Consider the following 17,732-nt stretch of genomic DNA (forward strand, 5'->3'; position numbering starts at 1 on the left):
ACCCATTTTGAGTAGCTGAGAAATAAAATATGCAGATGGGTACATTATTGCATCTAGGAAATGAAGTCAAGAAAGACTGGAAAACATCTCTGGGTTATACACATGTGCCTGTGTTCATGCTGCTCAGCTCCTTCCCATACAGGCTGTGCTGTTACATCTGTGGGGAGGAATAGCAGATAAACCTTCTCCTTGCTGACCCTGCAGACAAGCACAAGTGTAGCTGACATGAGAGCAAGAAAAAAGCAGGGGTTCCTAATGGGGTATGGCATAATGGTATCTTGCTTTGATCAGAAAGGTACTAGGCATTCCTGGCCTGGGAGCATTGAGCGCCAAATGTTGTTAGACACTAAGCGTATACGCTCTGTGCCATCTGGGACATGGGCTCTAGGAAAGGTGACACTGAGCTGGTGTAAGCTGCTACCATGGTGTTGCTGAAGTCCCGGGGCAGGTAAAGTTTACACTGGCTGATGATCTGCCTGGGTTCATTATGGTGGAGGGATGTCTAGGATTTCATTTTCTATGGTACTTTCACCATACCCGTCTCCTTTTCCCCTTAAGAGTCGGTCAAAACAAAGCCCATTTTAAAAGAAATGAATGTAGAAAATGTGAAACATAAGGATCTTTTACAAAGCGTCTTTTACAGTGCTGGGGACATAAAACAGGGCAGGGGAAGATAAGCCATTATGTATGTTGAGGAAGTCTAAGAATAAAGATTATGGGCAAACAGTCTACCTTTCTTTACAAGGCCTTGATTTACATCCCTGAAATCTCAAATTTAGCTATTACAATGAAGTCCTGTTGCACACAGAGCTGACTTTTTATCACCACTTAAAATCTAATTAATCCGTATTGAAGCACAAAGATTTCTGTTGTGTTTTAGGGTGAGGGGTCATAGAGCCCTCTTTGTTCATCCTCAGGCTTGTAATCATCAGGCATTGGGATATAATTTTACCAAGCAAATTGGAAGGTAACAGATCAAATCCTTATCGGAAAGCCTAACTCATGGTTTAGTGAAGTCCTTCGTCCTTTATGTGAAACTTTATATTTGGGAAGAACAAAAAAGTGTTTCAGAGCCTACAAAGGGTTAATAGCAAGGGCTTATATTTGGGCAGCAGAGAACTAAAATCATCATAGCTTCCACTATCACTCAAGGTAGCAGAACTGCTGGGGAGACCTTCCTCCTCAAGCTTTTAGGGCTTCGCTCTTATAATGGCCTTGGTCTACCGACCAATGATGCAGTTCAGTGGCATGCTGTTCTCTCTGTTGGGATGGGTCCTGTCCTGTCTCACGACCTACTTACCCCAGTGGAAAAATCTTAATTTGGAACTGAACGAACTGGAGATCTGGACCATGGGACTCTGGCAAGCTTGTGTTGTCCAGGAAGAAGGGGGAATGCAGTGCAAGGACTTCGATTCTTTCCTAGCTTTGCCTCCAGAGCTCAGGATTTCTAGGATTTTGATGTTTTTTTCCAATGGATTGGGGCTTTTGGGACTCTTGCTCTCAGGATTTGGGTTGGACTGCTTGAAAATTGGTGAAAGACAACAGGAACAAAAGAAACGGCTGTTGCTGTTTGGAGGAATGCTCTTCTGGATGTCGGGGATTACAGCTATTGTCCCAGTTTCCTGGGTTGCTCATTCCACAGTCCAGGAATTCTGGGATGAGAATATACCAGATATTGTTCCCAGGTGGGACTTTGGGGAAGCGTTATTTGTTGGCTGGCTTGCTGGATTTTGTCTTATATTAGGAGGATCCCTACTTAATTGCACGGTCTGTTCAACTGAAGTCCATCTATCTTCGGTCCATTATGCAGTAGCAGAACAGCAAGATCAGTGTCAACACTTGGAAACTGAAACTAGGCCTTAAAATGGAAGGGTTTAAGCGGAACAGAAAGACTGCCCTGTCCTTTTCAAAACCCTAGTGCAAGCCAGAAGCTTGTTCCAGTAGTAATTCAAAGGACTCTTTGTTACCTAGCTGATTTCCTAAACTTATGTCTGTTTTCTCCATAACTGGTATTGGAAGGTGGCATGTTTTCTCACCTGCAGAACTGTTTAAAACTTTGTTGCACAGCAGAAGGCTGAAGTTTTCATAGAGTGCGCAGAAAAGGTGCTTTTGCTTTCTCAACTGCGCTGTAAAATCCTGAAAATGAATATGCATGTTCTCTTACAGCTTGGCTTTTAACCAAAATATGCTTCCTTTTCATATGTAACCAATTAAATGAGCCTCAAAGCTTGACTCCCTGTTGCAATTTTCCACTTGCCTAATACAGTGATGTACAAACTCGAGAGTTTTCACATCCTAAACAGTCTAAATACATGCATTGCATCAAACTGTTTTTCTCTGTGCTTGGGAAGCGTTATGCTAAGAAAACTGTAGATTTCTGAAAAGTCTAGCAAGCCTTGCAGATGTCTCTTTGTGCATGGGGTGTTGTGGGGCGGGTGCTTTGTACCCAAGCAGCTGTGTTTTCCCAGTCTAGCACATTAAGCTGCCCATACAAGTTATTCTAAGCGTTTCTGGCTCCTGCATTCTTTATGCACCAAAACCAGGCTGAGAAATGCTGCTTTAAAAAATACTTGCACTGTCTTCTTCCAAGACAGGTATTGAGGCATAATGCATCCTATCAAAGGCTCCTTAAGCTCTGTTCACTTCCACAGTCAGAACAACATGGTGCTGTGACCTTTAAGCAAATGATCTTTAACTGACCACAAAGTGGACATCTTCACTTGCTGGCAGTAGGAATGTATTAAAACTTAAATTCTAAAGCAAACTGTGAGATGCCAAAACTAGCAGAACTGCTGTAATGTGTTAGCAGATTGATGGAAAGCAAAGGATATGCTTTTCTTAAAAAAAAAAAAAAAAAAAAAAAAAAAAAAAGCCAAACCCAAAACTAACAAAAGGTGAGCCCTGCTGTGGCCACTCCCTTCAGCGACTGGTTTATCACCCTGCCTCCCAGTCCCCCAAACACCACACGTGGCACCTGGCACCACAAAGCGGGAGGGGAAGGAGTATTTCATGCTTTATAAAGCATTGTTTTACCTTTTGGTTTTGTTCACAATGATAAAGAATTGAGCAGCATAGAGACTGCAAAAGCGAGGTTAGAACTTCTGTGACTGCTTAAAAATGAACTTGGTCTACAGCCACAGGCTAGTTAGTTGGATTTCTGTTGTCTGTACTAGGATGGATTTTAACTGGTACCTGTAACTATTTACCAGACTGGAAAAATTCTCAACTTAAACGTACTGGAGCTTTGGACCATGGGACTCTGGCAAACCTGTATAGTCCAAGACATAGGAGGAACACAGTGTAAAGATTTTGATTCTTTTCTAGCTTTGCCTCTAGAATTCAATATTTCCAGGATTTTAGTATCTACATCAAATGGACTAGGACTTCTGAGCCTTGTAATCTCTAGTATTGGTTTAGACTGCCTAAAGATGGAGAATACAGAGCAGAAGCTAAAGAAACAGCTGTTACTACTTGGAGGAATACTCCTGTGTATGTCTGGTGTTCTGGCCTTAGTCCCTGTTTCTTGGGTTGCCCGTACGATAATCCAGGAATTTTGGGATAAAGACCTCCCAGAGATTGTGCCCAGATGGGAAATAGGGGATGTACTGTTCAGTGGTTGGTTTGGTGGATTTTTTTATAATTCTAGGAGGATCTCTACTGCTCTCCACTATCTGCTTATCATCTGACCATCAATTACCAGAGCAGTATGCAATGGCAGATATGCAAGACACCCATCAACATCCGGAAATTGGAAGTAGAAGACTTTAAAAAGGGTAGATATCAGGTTTTTCAGACTTCTTACTCTTCCATTACAGTAAGAAAGGTTTACTGTACAGACAGGTTACTGTTCACAAGATTGGGGGGAGGCATTGTTTCTTACTAAATAGTTCCTTTAGTCACTACTTACCGTCAATTTTAATTACACTAATTGATGAGCTATGGAGATCTGAGTCACCACTGTATTTCTCCAAAATCTGATCAATTGCAGATTTTGGTTTTGTAGTGTGATTTTTTTGTTTGTTTGTTTTTTCTTAGGATAAGTAAGTGAGTATAAAAAAATCTTTCATCTCTAGGCATGCATAGAGAATTGACCATCTCTTAAATGGCAGAACTCCTACTGGGGCTGCTTTAAACAATGTCTTTTTTACAAAAACAGTATTAGTTTAAGTTCTGCAGCAGTTGTAGTGCCAGTTCAACCGGCATTACAAAACCCTAATACAGTACAACCCTGAATGACATCCCCTGGACCTGTATCACTGACTGACTTACACTAGTGTAAACAAAATGTTTTCAGGCATAATGTTGTGTCATACCAGATTCTCCATCGTGCACGCGTGTGTGTGAATATATGACTGAATGTATCCCTGCATAATCTCTAAGGAAAGGCAGTATTTCTGAATAATAATGGGATGTTGCCCAGTGCAGAGCTGACCATGTTCATTGCTATTGCAGTTTTTACTTAATGAATGTAAAGAACTAACTTCAAGTACATGAATCACTTTCTATAGAACTTATCCTAAGACTTGTCAGTGATTGATGTGGACTTTCTATAAATTGTGATGATTTTACAGTGACAAAAGCTGTAGCAGCCATCTGTTTCCACAAAGAGCACATAAAGACATAGAACAGCAATAAAAGAATTAAAACACTGGTCTAGAAAAGAGCTTTGTTAAAAAATGTATTTTCCAATCACTGAAACACATGGAAAGTGCAGAGACAAGTTAATCTATGTGATGCATTTGCATACTCTTACAGACAAAATTAGAACAGAAACACATTCTGAATATAACCTGATTAAATACTTAGTTCAGTCCTGAGCATTTGATATTTAATACAGTATAAACATAGCAATAGTAAAAAAAAACCTTAAAATTATTTGATTTGTGTTCTATTATGATTTCTGCTAAACTTTGCTCATTTGGCTAAATAGTCTTGTACCAGTAATACTTAAATTTTTATATATGCAACTGCAGTGAGATTGGTACCTGGAAATAGAACTAATTACATTCATTACACCCTGCTGTGCAGAGTAAATTCCACTTCAAGAGTAATATTTATAACTTTAAACTGATGGGGGTTTACTTGTATGTATTGTTGTAGCTTATTCTATTGAGTTTCAAGTGTGAATAATCTGAATTAGTAAAAAAACCCCCAAAACTCCAAATCCAGAAGTGTTAAAGCTGCCTATAAATATGTTCTACTTTTACCAATTTGGAAAACGAGAAGCATGAATATGTTTAAGTTATTTAAAAATGAGTTCTGCAAACTAAAGTCAGGAAATACTTTAATTTTTGACCTCACCTCACACTTACAAATCAGACGATACTTTTTTTGAAAATTACTCAGTATGTGAGGAGAAACAGCTAATCTGGCAAGAATTTAGACAGCTTTAAATATTTTTCACAATAGCATCCTTAATGTCAAATATTTTTATGGCCAGAACTGAACTATATTAAGCAGAACATAAATAAGACTGTAAATAAATAAAAGAAAAATCATAACGTACACCTCTAAACATCATTCTACAAACAACTTATATAATTGAGAAGTTGAAATTGTCAACCTTCATTTCACCTCTACATTAAATAATTCCAGATTTGTTTTTTTTTTTAAAATTGACCTTTCGAACATGAATGTTATGTCAAACCCAAGAAATATAAAACAAATGGGGCATTCGTAAAGGATGTTCAGTCAGTCATCTTGCCCAAAATAGCATGTTTCGCTATACATTTAAGTGAACTGATGTATTTGTGCAGAAGGAAACCCTTGGGTGTTACACAGACCTCTCTCCTCACAGAACTGTCACTTTGAATTTGAGACAGCTGCTACCATATTGTGGTTATATTTGCTTCCATTTTCTCACCAAGTAATTATAGCCTTTATGAAAGATGAAGTCCATGCATATGTGGCTTGTTCTTTGGGGAAAAAAATGTTAGCCAATGAATTAAATATATCTGAGTGCAACATATTAAGTAGAAAATGAAATAATTGTGTTAGCTGCAGTATCCACCTACTTACACAGTACTTGCAGAAGGTCAGACCTCAACTGCTCTCCCAAGACTGGGCTGCTTAAACACCTACGTCTTATGTTCTGGATTTCTTACACAATGAATCCAAGTTGATGCTGCTTCCTAGCAGGATGTGTCACATAAGACAAATTTGAAACATGCCATTCATATCTATTTATTAAACTTGTGCACCCTCAATTGCATAACAGGTCAACTGTGTATTTTTTAAAATAATGTTATTTATTGTACTGAAATAGGTGAAGACCTCAAGTCAGGAACTTTTCTTTTTCAAAAAGGGTTTACTTTACCAAGTTAGTATGTGACAGATTTTTCTCTTGGTGCAAATACTTGAATGAAAACATTTTTCTATCTGTAAACCTAACACACACTTTTATGTATTCCTAGTTGGCAATAAGACAGCCTCTAGGACAAAAGAAAAAATGAGAGTTTCTCTGCGTTATAAGTGTACAGTGGATATAACTATTCCCATGTCAATGTTGGTATTATGAATTTGATTCAGCTTCTAGTTCAGAAAGCAGCTGCCCCTTGTGGTAGTGTCATTATAATAAGTTTTTAGGGTTACTTGTCTGCCTTGCCTTTCTCACTCTTCTGCAGATGCAAGAAACCTTTTAGTGCAGGTTAAAGTACTGTACATTCACAAAACTAAACTCTGAACTCTGTCTCTTCCTACAAAGTATTAAAAAAACAAAACCAGAAGAAATTTGGTTTTGGAAACAAAATTCCAATGTGGGTGATGAATCTAATTAGCAGCTGTTGTGAGGCAGCCTTGATGTTTTGGAAGGGAGCTTACGCTTGTGGTTAACTTTAAACTATAAAAGTCACACTCTTGTACAAAAATATTGCATGGCAAAACAGCCATCTTCACAGTCTGCTCACATGAAAATAGTGAAAAGATAATCATCTGTTGAACGTAATATTTCTCAACACAGTGCGGTTCAACAGGATACATGCTTAGTACTGCCTTTGTTCCTTTGTTCCATCTTTACAAAATAAAAACACATGCAATACATACAAACTGTACAAAATCAGCATCAGTATACCAAAATTAATCTACTTTGGTTTTCTGGTTGTTGGGGTTTTTTGCCATTTTTTAAGCATACAACAATTCAATTCACTCTATTTTACAAATAAACATATCAATAGTGAATGTAAAATAGAAGATCTTCAAAAGCAGGTCACTGGAACTACAAAGTTCATCTGAAAAGAGATGAGCAAGTGGAAAAACACTTCAATAAAAATGCATAATTATACATCATCAGCTGGAAGGGCTGGTATACTGATCTTTGCTCTTGTGAAGTATGCAATCTTCTCCCTGAAATTAGAAAACAAGTTGTTATTTTACTATTTATGGCATGACTCCAATGTCATCTGCTGTACAGTTGCCAGTGTTACAGCGTAGTTCTTTAAAATACGGGTTTGGAAAATATACAGTGAGGAAAATACACAGTGAATTTATTTACAACAGATGCGGTTGCCAGAGCATTCTGACATACTTCCCTTCTTAGGCAGATTTATGTAAAAAGCAGATCCAATTTTGAAAAAAAAAAAAATCAGTATTTCATTAATAACGCCAATGATGGGACTGACATATTGATCTAGTCACTGAATTTCCTATGATGATATTTCAGTGGGGAGATGTAAAAGGCAAAACATTTTATCCTGACTTGGGAAAAGGGAAAGGAAAAAAAAAAATAATTGGGTCTGGGCAAGACTCAGAGAAGCAGAATTGTCAACCCATTCTCTAGTTGCTTCCCCTGTGCTGTACCATTTCTGTCTCCTATGAACTGAGAGGTTACTGAAGCATAACAAGTTTACACAAGCTTGTTTGCCAGCAGCCTAAAAAGCAGATTAAAAATATTGGGGGCTTAAAAATTAAAGCTCAGAAGAGTCATTCTTCTTGAGAGCTTCAAAAATGCCTTTGTGGGATTAGTCTGTGAGGCTATAGTACGGTAACAAGCACAGCTAGCCTTAGTACAATTCAGCCTTAGGAGGCAACTCTTTGTCTAGTCGACTAAACCATGTTTTTGACTGGTGAGACTTGAGTTCCCATCAGAAACAGTAAACTGGATTCCTCGGCTAATTTTGTGGTGATTAGAAGATCAAGGAGAATGGAGTCTTATGATACCCTTCTTGCAGGGGAACGACGTCTTGAGTGCCACTACTTGTTCCTGTAAACTGGTGTAGCAGTCTGTCTGTGGTGACTGTTAAATGACCAGCACTGACCAAAACTTTCTCCAGACTTGCACAGAAAGTGAAAACTGTTTGAAGACACTCTGAATTTCATACTGAAGATAAACAACTCAGCTGTATTGCTTCTTTGCTGAGGTACCCCTTTCCTTTCTCTCTTGCTTTGATTCTGCATCACTTGCAGTTGGGGTTTGCAACATCTGCCTCACAGGCCCTTCTGGGCTTACGGACTTCTCAAACTGCTCACAATAGGTTAAAAAAGGGAAAAAATCCTCACACGTATTAACAGCTAACTTAAGTTTCCTCTACAGGAATTCAGAAATCAAACTTTAAAAACGCATGTTAGTGACAAAACAGATTAAATAAGCTTGCAGTACTGCTTCTATGTGGAAGAGTAAACATCGTATTTTTTAATCAACAGTTTTATATTTATTTTTGTACAGAAGTGTGGCCTTTGGGCTGCTAGCCTGTAACCTACTGCCCAGCCTTTTAGGAATTCAAACCAGTTAGGACTAAGGTTGGAGATAGAAAGTGTTCATTCTGGCTTATGCTAAGCAAGAACACTTGATTAATTGCTCCATGTAATCGGTTGTTCCCACAACCAAAAGGAGGACAGAAACAAAAAGGAGGAGGGATTCAAGGTCTCCCTTTAATAATAATAAGCATTGAGCAAGGCACAAGTAGGGGTTAATCAGCTTCCTGATGAGATGTATACTGTTGTTCTCCCGAGGAGCTATTTGCTTTAGGTACCTGCCATCGCCAGAAAAGATCCTATTACTTAAAGCCTGCTGTCAATCTGCAGTGGATGAGGTGAGCCATGGCAATGGTCACACACGTTTGCCCACAGCAGATGCCATGTAGTGGTCTGACGCTTTTCACTCTGCTTCCTCACCACCACCATGCAGCTGCCACTTCTGCCACATGAGTAAGTTACAGAGGCCCGGTCCTTTGAAACTCCAACTTTGAGCTCTGTTAGAAATGTATGATGTTTCTTGCAATTCAAAGGCGTGTGGATTTTTAACCGCTGTTACAGGGCACATCTGATTATATTTAGAAATAATTCATGTTACTTCACTGTGTTAAAAAGAGCATGAAAAGCAGATCAGGCCATACCTGAAAGACTGCACCTGCAGTGGCACTTTCTGGCTCTGCTCCCGTAACCGGCATACATCCTTAGAAGCTTTCCTCATCAATTTCTCAGCACTTAAACCTTGTTTCTGTTCTTCTTTTGACTGTTCAGCCTGTAAGTGGGGAAAAAACAACTGTGTTATGCTAATAGTGAACAACTACTCATTTCAAAGACATGACATTCAACACTTGGCAGTGTTAGGTTTACGGTTGGACTTAGTGATCTTCAAAGTCTTTTCCAACCTAAATGATTCTATGCTTTCTATGAAAATCTCTATACAAAGGGTCAGCAAGACAAAAGACTGACATCACAAGCCTCAGTCAGGGGCACAAAGTAAGACAGCAGAGGTTTTCCTAAAAAAATAAATAAAGCAAATCCCATGCCATCGCAGGTGGCTATTACGTGTTATAAAGTTTGATGAGATATTTTAGGGCTATAGTTAGAAAATACCAAATTTGCATGAACAAATGTCTATCCAAATATCTTTTTAGAACAGGGAGACAGCGATTCTTTTCCCATGTAAAATACTTGTATCTCCTAATGAAAGCTCTCAGGAAAGCTGCCTATACCTAATCTAAAATGACAGACAAAAAAAAAAATAGCAAAGGTGTGCTCTCAAAATACACTTTCAAGTTTTGTTGACCTTGTTAGCAAAGTTCATATTTATGAACTCTTGTGCTTTTATTCATGACATGACATTTGTTTTTCGCGTGGGACTCGCCTCTTTCATTTGCATTGCAGCAGTGTAAAAGCCAAGGCGAGTGAACAGAACACCAGTAGTAATGAGAGATCAAGGATCTTTCTTGACATGACCATTGTTAAGCAGCTACAAACCCACCAGTAAGTTAGAGCCAGCAATACTGAGGTACGGAAGTACTCTATTACAGATGTCTTTTCCAAGCTCTGCTGCATCAACAGGACAATTGCGCAGCTGTACCACCCGCCATTTTGGCCATAGACTGCTACTAAGAGTTGTGTTTTGTTTTTTTTTTTTTTAAAAAGCTTTATCAAGAGTTTCTGAATGCCCAATAATTTGAACAGCAGCTCTTTTTAGGTGGGCAGTCACCTGGATTTCTTAGAAAAACAGCTACCATTCATATGCAGATGAGTCCCATAGCACATACACTATCACCCCTATCCTGTGTGGGGTGCATGGCACAGGCAATGCCACCTCATCTGTGCACTTCTAGACTGCAGGGACTGTCAGACAAGTGTTATTTACTGCATTTTGAATTTTGCCAGCCATCAAGATTTAATCGAAGCAGTTCATGTTCTTAAACAATTTTTGATGCTTAGTTTTAGGCACTGGGACTTGAAAATGCTGTTCTGTTACCTCAAATTAAAACACAGTTAGTTTGTAACTTAGGAGTTCACGTCTCCAGGTCTGAATTTAGCCCAGCAGACTCCCAAACAACAAAACAAATTCAAAAAGTTAGTCCATACTATCAGTTTCATAGCAGGTATTTATAGAAATCTGTTCACAGCAGGATAGTGGTACCCTTTGTCTACTGGTTTATATGAAAGTGTTTTACATGAAAGAGCACCACTCTTTCAAAAACTCACTCAAAATCCAGTCAGCTTGTACTGCTGTTAACTTCTTCAGTCCCCAAATCCAAAATAGCTATGATATTTTAAAATGAAATTAACCTATAAATATTTTTTTTGTTATTAGAGAACATAGATTTGCAATCTACAACTAGGAATGTATTAATTTTACATATGTCACTGGCCATAATGTTTATCAGCTCCCCTAGTTAATATTTATCATCAAAGCACTAAACATACAATATTTCAAAATTTCTTAATTTTATCTTTTCCCTAGCTATACATGAGATTCTTCTGACTGCTGCATTTCAGGTTAGCAGCATAGATGACTTATTTGTTTTAACACTATTACCATGTACTCCTTTTACATTTTTATAATCCTTTTATTTTTTTTCAGGATGGTCTCAAGAGAAACTTTGATTTCAGCCCAATGTCTCTACGAGTATGCACGTGATAAGGTACATACATGACCAGGTTTATATTTACTTCATGTTTCTTGAGTGATCTACAAAGACAGTGAATCCTCCCATCTATATAAAATGCAGAAAAGTACACTAATACATTGGCCATACATTCAGTAAGTGCCAAAAATAAGTGTCAGATAGGAATCTCTGAATCTGCGCTTGGCTTAAGCATGAGATAAAGAAGAAACACTATCAAAATTAAAGCTGAAACACTAATTCCTGTCTTGTTCTTCTGTAGTTTTTGTATAGAAGAATGAAAGTGACTCTAAAGAAAAGCTGGTAACTGTGCTAAACCCCAACACACTGAACAAGGACATATTTGTGGTATTAATGACATAATTACAGATTACCTCTACAGAGAAGATGTACTGAAAAGAAATAAAGATCTTTACAGATATTCACAGGAATCTTTTTTGGACGTACACAAAGCCAAAGTACTTCAGAGGACAGACAGTACATATCTGAAAACTTAGTTGTATGATGATTTAAGACTCAAACTTTGAAATACTGCACAAAAATGCAATCTAAACAAGAGAAAATGCTTCTGGTGCACAGAATCACCTACTGTTTTCTGATGCGCAGGTATCAGCGGGCTTTACGTACTTGCTGTACGTAGGAAGGTGTGGTAGGAAGGGAAGGTACGGAGTCTGCGTATTTGGCTTTAAGCAGAGTAACTGTGTGCTAGCAAGCAGCCACTGATTTTCAACATCCCCCACATCTGCGGTTTCATTTTTCACTTGAGACTCTCAATTTCTCTGGCACTTCCAGCTGCTGCATTAGTCTGCACCATTATAATGCCTGCAGGATCTAAAAAATAATCTATGACAATGTTCTCTAGGCTGCTGTGTTTTGCTAACCCAAAAGGAAACACTGACAGCAGAGTACAGCATTCTCTGGGTTGTTCAGCTCCACAGGGGAAGGTGGCAATGATTTTAAGGGTAAAAATATTTCTAGAAACTTCGTAAGCACTCTTCAAAAGAGGTGGACAGGCTGTGATCATTGTTCTTTTAGCTTGGAAAAGAGGACTTACATGTTGTGTTGCAGCCTGCATATATTTTAGGAACATATATTATTACCCTTATTCCTCATCGCAGTGTATATCATGGTGTTGATCACTGACATCAGAGATATAAAATATGACAAACCTATCTACTGCCTTGAAAGAAACAGCTGAAATAAGAAAGCACAAATCCGAAGGATTTATAATGTAAAATGTTGCAGAGACATACTCCAGTGGGAATAGCTTTAGATTTGGTGTAGTTTTAAATTAAATAAACAATTAAAAATTAACGTTTATATCTAATGCTGGATGCAGAATAGAAACTATTAACTTCTAAATAAATTTAGCTATGCCTCTATTATATAGCCCACTACTTTTACAGGTTAAAACTTAGAAAGACCAAATTCATACAATGAATTTGTGTGGTAAAAACCCCACACAGTTACACTGTGTGATGTTTAAATGTTGTCCTGTCTCATCCCATTTCGTCCAAGGGTTTTTCACAACACTTGTCAGTGCTCAGCCTAAACTTGGGTAATATTTTATAGCAATTTTAGAACGCCACCATGCCAAGGAAAGAGAGACAGGAAGATAGAGAGGACAGAACAGGGCATAAACAGAACACACTAGGAAAAAGTTTTGTTTCCTGAGCTATCAGATGGTCAAGGACTTCTCAAAGTAAGTGATATCATTATGGTTAATGACCTCTGATGGATTTTTCTTCCATGAATGTATCTAACTGCTTTTTGAACCTATGCAAACTTGCAGCACTCAGTGTTCTGTGGAAAACATTTTTACAGTTTCTAAACGTTGTGCTATGTTTGCATTTAACCTGCCACCTCTTCAATTCCCTACTTCCTGTATTATAAAAGACAATGATTAATTGCTCTCTTCCACCTCACTCATGGTTTTATGGACTTCAGTTGTAGCTACTTAGCCACTGCTAACATGGAAGCTGTTTCCTCCTTTGACCATCCTTGTCAACCCTCTGTAGTTTCATTATCCACTTTAAGAAGAGGAACCAGAACTAAACAATGTTTAAGTTACAGGCATAACATGTATTTATATCATAAACCCATGATTTGTTTTTGTTCCAATTTCTTTTCTTAGTAATTCCTGTCTTATTCGCTTTTTGACATCTGCTGACTGCTGTGATGGTTTTGTTTCTTCTATCCAGAGCATCTAATTCCTAACATCTAATTCAGAGTTCAGCTCTGTACACATAAATACGAGGATCATCCCTTCTCTCCTCTACACGAGGCTGTATACTGACATTTAGCTTTTTTAAAAAACAAAACCACCCAAACAACTGTTGCTTACATATCAGGAGGTCCTCTGCACCTTGTTAAAACTGCTTTCCATTTTTGTGACTCTGAATAACTTGGTGTCATCAAAACACTCATGTCTATCAACCATAAATATCAGAAGAGTACAAATCTCTCCTGGATGTCACTAGCAACCTCCCCTCATTGATACCTGATGTACAGTGACAGATATAGATGGGAAGGAGGCTCCAGAGGGCATCTGCTCTAACCTCCTGCAGCCTGGAGAAAAGAAGGCTCCGGGGAGATCTAATTGCAGCTTACCAGTTTCTGAAGGGGGCCTACAGGAAAGCTGGTGAGGGACTGTTTATCAGGGAGTGTAGTGACAGGACAAGGGGTAATGGGTTTAAGCTGAAGGAGGGTCAATTTAGATTAGGTGTTAGGAAGAAATTCTTTACTGTTAGAGTGGTGAGGCACTGGAACAGGTTGCCCAGAGAGGTTGTGGATGTCCCCTCCCTGGAAGTGTTTAAGACCAGGTTGGATGAGGCTTTGGGCAACGTGGTCTAGTGGAGGGTGTCCCTGCCTGCAGCAGGGGGGTTGGAACTAGATGGTCTTTAAGGTCCCTTCCAACCCAAACCATCCTATGACTCTATGAAGCTAGAGCTGGGTACTCAGGGTCTTGTCCAGTTAGGTTCTGAGTATCTCCAACCATGGAGGTTGGGCCCCTATTCCTGTGTTTGATCACCCTCACAATTTAAAAAAACCCAACCTCCCCAAAACTGAACAAAACCGCCACAACATCCAATTTATTCATGCATCTTGTTGGAATTTTCAGTGTTCCAGCTTGTCACTGTTGCCTCTCGCTCCTGCTATCCTGTTTCTTGTATTTTATCCACATGAGGGCATCCCATCTTATCTTATGGCCGTTTGGAGACAGTGAATATACACTTGTTTTAGAGACCATCACACACAGAACAGAATTTGGCTTTTCTTTGCCAAAACTAGAACAATTGTGTCCTGCATAAGGAAATAAGCCACAGCAGAAGTACTGCCGTTTCCACACAGCCCTACCACTGTAAGTAATGGTCCTTGCCTCTCTTTACCTCTTACAAAGATCTTTTGGCTACAAGTTCTGCGCAGACTGCAAATCACCTCATGCTGAAGGACAAAAAGCATATGCACATCTGTAGAAGTACAGCTGGGACATGAGAATTTTAAATTAACTTTGAAGTAAATGCTATTTTACTACACCAACCACAACTATTTCTTCAAATAATAGAGTTTTTCCTCTGAATTACTGAAGTATTTAGAGGGCACTAGAAAAATACCACCTCACATTCTAGGTTTAAATGCTGTAGTATTGACTAATAAAGAAATATGGTTTACACTATATAATTCAGAGGTAGAATGTAAGCTTCTGTGAAAGTTTTTAACATGATAGACTGAATTCTTTAACAAATTTATAGAAGAGGTAGGGGCATAAGCATATTCTTTCACACATTATCTGTATGCTGCTCATACCTGTTTTTCAGCTTGTTTCAAGAGTTTCTGGAATCGTTCATCCTCTAGCACACACAGGGGAAGGTCTGTCTCTCCTCTGCCTTTCATTTCCTCAAGCTTTCGTTTCAGATCCCGCAAGGCCTGAAGCTCATCATTCAGACGATTCTGTCTAGTGCGTGATGCCTGGAGGTCCAGCTCCAAGTCAAGAGAAGTGCGGATGGGGCACTCTTGTGTAGCTCTTCGCATGATTGGTTGGCAAACAGGCTGAAGCATTTGGGAGACGGAACAATAAAAGATTAGTATCTACAGAGGCTAATGTGGGGTTTGACATAATACAGTCAGAAAAGGTCAAATATTTTTTTGTTTTTCTTTAGCAGAAAGCTGCTCTGATAAGATCCGAAGTCCAAAAATTCATCTATTCTGGAATTTTTCTTCAGTCACTAGCTAAAAATAAATGCAAAAACTTCTCCAGCCAGGTGTACAATGATATATTTACAGGTTTAAAAACCACAAAAATGTTCCAATGCCCAGGGCAACACAATGCAAGGAGATCAGCACTACTCAGACTTCCCCATAGATTTCAACTACATTATTTATTTTTATAAACATTTGCTTTTTCAAGGCCTAAGCAAACACATAGCTATGAACTCTGTAAACATGCATTTCTTTAGTATATTTCACATTATTTACTGTCCTTTCACAGTGACTTTTCACATGAGTAAGTCAGGCAGGAGAAGCCATCACAGAATAATCAGTATTTCTTTCATGTGCCAAATGTAATCCTGCTACCTGGAAACAATCCTTCTGCAGAAGTGTTTTTTTAGTTACGATCCATATTAAAACCTAAGTCTCTCAACTTATATAAGAATGAACTCCATGCAAGAGAAATACAATCTTACTCTTGTCCTTCAATCCTTTTGCTACTCAAACACTCCTAGAAGAGTAAATCCTCTTTAAAAGAACATCTGAATCCTTGAAATTTCCACCAAAATTTGCTCAAGATATGTTGCTGGTGTTGCTTTTTGTGCAGCAAAAGCCACCTTGGTCACTTTGTAGCATCTGGGTTCTTTAACCCAGATCCCTCTGACAGTAACGCGCTGAAGTTCAATGCCACGATGCTGAGCACCAGCGTCTTGCTGCTGGCATCGGCCACAACTAGAACACCTTCAGGTTTTTTGGTGGGGGAAGACATAGGACTGAGACCACTGTGTTGATTTCAACCTGAAACTACAGGTCTAACAAGTGGTACTTGCATTGCTTTTGCTGATATACTTGAAATAAAGCATATGGCTTAAGTTGTTTGTCATTCTCTCTCTCCACATACTTTGTTTTAAACCACGTCCAGGTAATGTAGCACATACCCGTTTAACTCTTAGGCTCCGCCGTTCTGTGGCATTTCTCACAAACAGAGACTTTTTGGCTAGCGTTGAGCTGTCGCTGTCACTTCGATTCAACTGTGAAAATGTACATAACAGAGACATAAAGCATCTTCATATACAAATACATCTGTCTTGATATAACTAGTCAGAAAACCTCAGTGTTGATATATGTGTAGGTCATTCTTAGTATAAAGTAAAAACTTTTTCAACTAGAATACAATTCTATTCCTAAACCAAGACAACCATTCATAGAACCACAGAATGGTTTGTGTTGGAAGGGACCTTTAAAGGTCATCTAGTCCAACGCCCCTGCCATGGGCAGGGACATCTTCAACTAGGTCAGGTTTGCTCAGAGCCTCATCCAACCTGACCTTGAATGTTTCCAGGGACAGGGCATCATTGATCTGACTGACTGAATAGTAAGTAGACTCTTTAGGAATGCAAGGAAGGTAACTATGGTTATTAAGTCCTGCCAAATCACTGTCTGGCTTGGCTATGACTGCACATTATAAACTATGGATTTCATTTACCTGGGGCAGGCTTTTAACAGATTTACTGCAGGGAAGGTAAATTACTGTAGACATGCAGCTGTCCAACAAATGATATTTTTGTGGTGTTATTATTTGTAACAAGTATAGGTGTGCCTACAGCTTCCTTCAGAAGCACTTCCTTCTTCTCAAAAATATGTACCACAGCTTGGCAGTAGTTTCTTCTTAATTATAGCATTAGTTCCACATACATCAGTGCAGACTGATCATTAGATGCATCAGCATGCGTAGTGGTAACCTTCAAAGAAAACAGAAGCCTCTCTCTGCAGGATATTTATTTCACCTCTTCAGAAAAGGACAGACAAAAAGAATCATTCTGCTAACATTTCAATAACCAAAGCCAGAGCCCTGAAGCATGCTTACACAGGACTGACTGGGAGTTGGGGATGAGAAATACAACCTCTTGCAATATGAATACACCTCTCGAGACACAAATCTCTCTTTTCACCATGGAGCCACTACCAGGAGCTCACCCATGGCTATGCCCAGGTGGCTGTCATCACCAATGTTCTAAGCACTTGTCCTGGTTTTGGCTCACATCATTATTTTTCTTTCTAGTAGCTGGTATAGTGCTGTGTTTTGGATTTAGGATGAGAATAATGTTGGTAACAAACTGATGTTTTTAGTTGTTGCTAGGTAGTTGTAGTGTCTACACTAAGTTAAGGACTTTTCAGCTTCCCACGCCCTGC

General features: G+C 38.9%; 2 protein-coding genes and 1 pseudogene across 2 annotated transcripts in view; 2 read left to right on the plus strand and 1 right to left on the minus strand.

Annotated features, from left to right (window-relative positions):
• The first annotated feature begins 1,209 nt into the window (after positions 1-1,209).
• On the plus strand, positions 1,210-1,863 carry LOC129205673 (putative claudin-24). The gene has a single exon (XM_054823626.1). It carries the CDS (start codon positions 1,210-1,212, stop codon positions 1,861-1,863), a length of 654 nt encoding a protein of 217 aa, XP_054679601.1.
• A 1,254-nt stretch (positions 1,864-3,117) lies between these two features.
• On the plus strand, positions 3,118-11,195 carry LOC129205672 (claudin-22-like; annotated as a pseudogene).
• WWC2 (WW and C2 domain containing 2) overlaps positions 4,666-17,732 on the minus strand; it is a 105,012-nt gene continuing 91,945 nt past the window's right edge. The window contains exons 20-23 of the mRNA XM_054823622.1: positions 16,478-16,570; positions 15,138-15,380; positions 9,330-9,457; positions 4,666-7,341 (exon numbers count right to left, since the gene is read on the minus strand). Coding sequence (XP_054679597.1) covers positions 7,275-7,341; positions 9,330-9,457; positions 15,138-15,380; positions 16,478-16,570 — 531 coding nt within the window. The 3' untranslated portion in view covers positions 4,666-7,274. The remainder of the gene's footprint in view (positions 7,342-9,329; positions 9,458-15,137; positions 15,381-16,477; positions 16,571-17,732) is intronic.

This window comes from Grus americana, chromosome 4 (assembly GCF_028858705.1).
Source record: "Grus americana isolate bGruAme1 chromosome 4, bGruAme1.mat, whole genome shotgun sequence".
NCBI classification, from domain to species: Eukaryota; Metazoa; Chordata; class Aves; order Gruiformes; family Gruidae; genus Grus; species Grus americana.

Excerpts from the sequence above, each read along its gene's own strand:
- LOC129205673 (XM_054823626.1), top strand. The coding sequence starts at position 1,210 with ATGGCCTTGGTCTACCGACCAATGATGCAGTTCAGTGGCATGCTGTTC.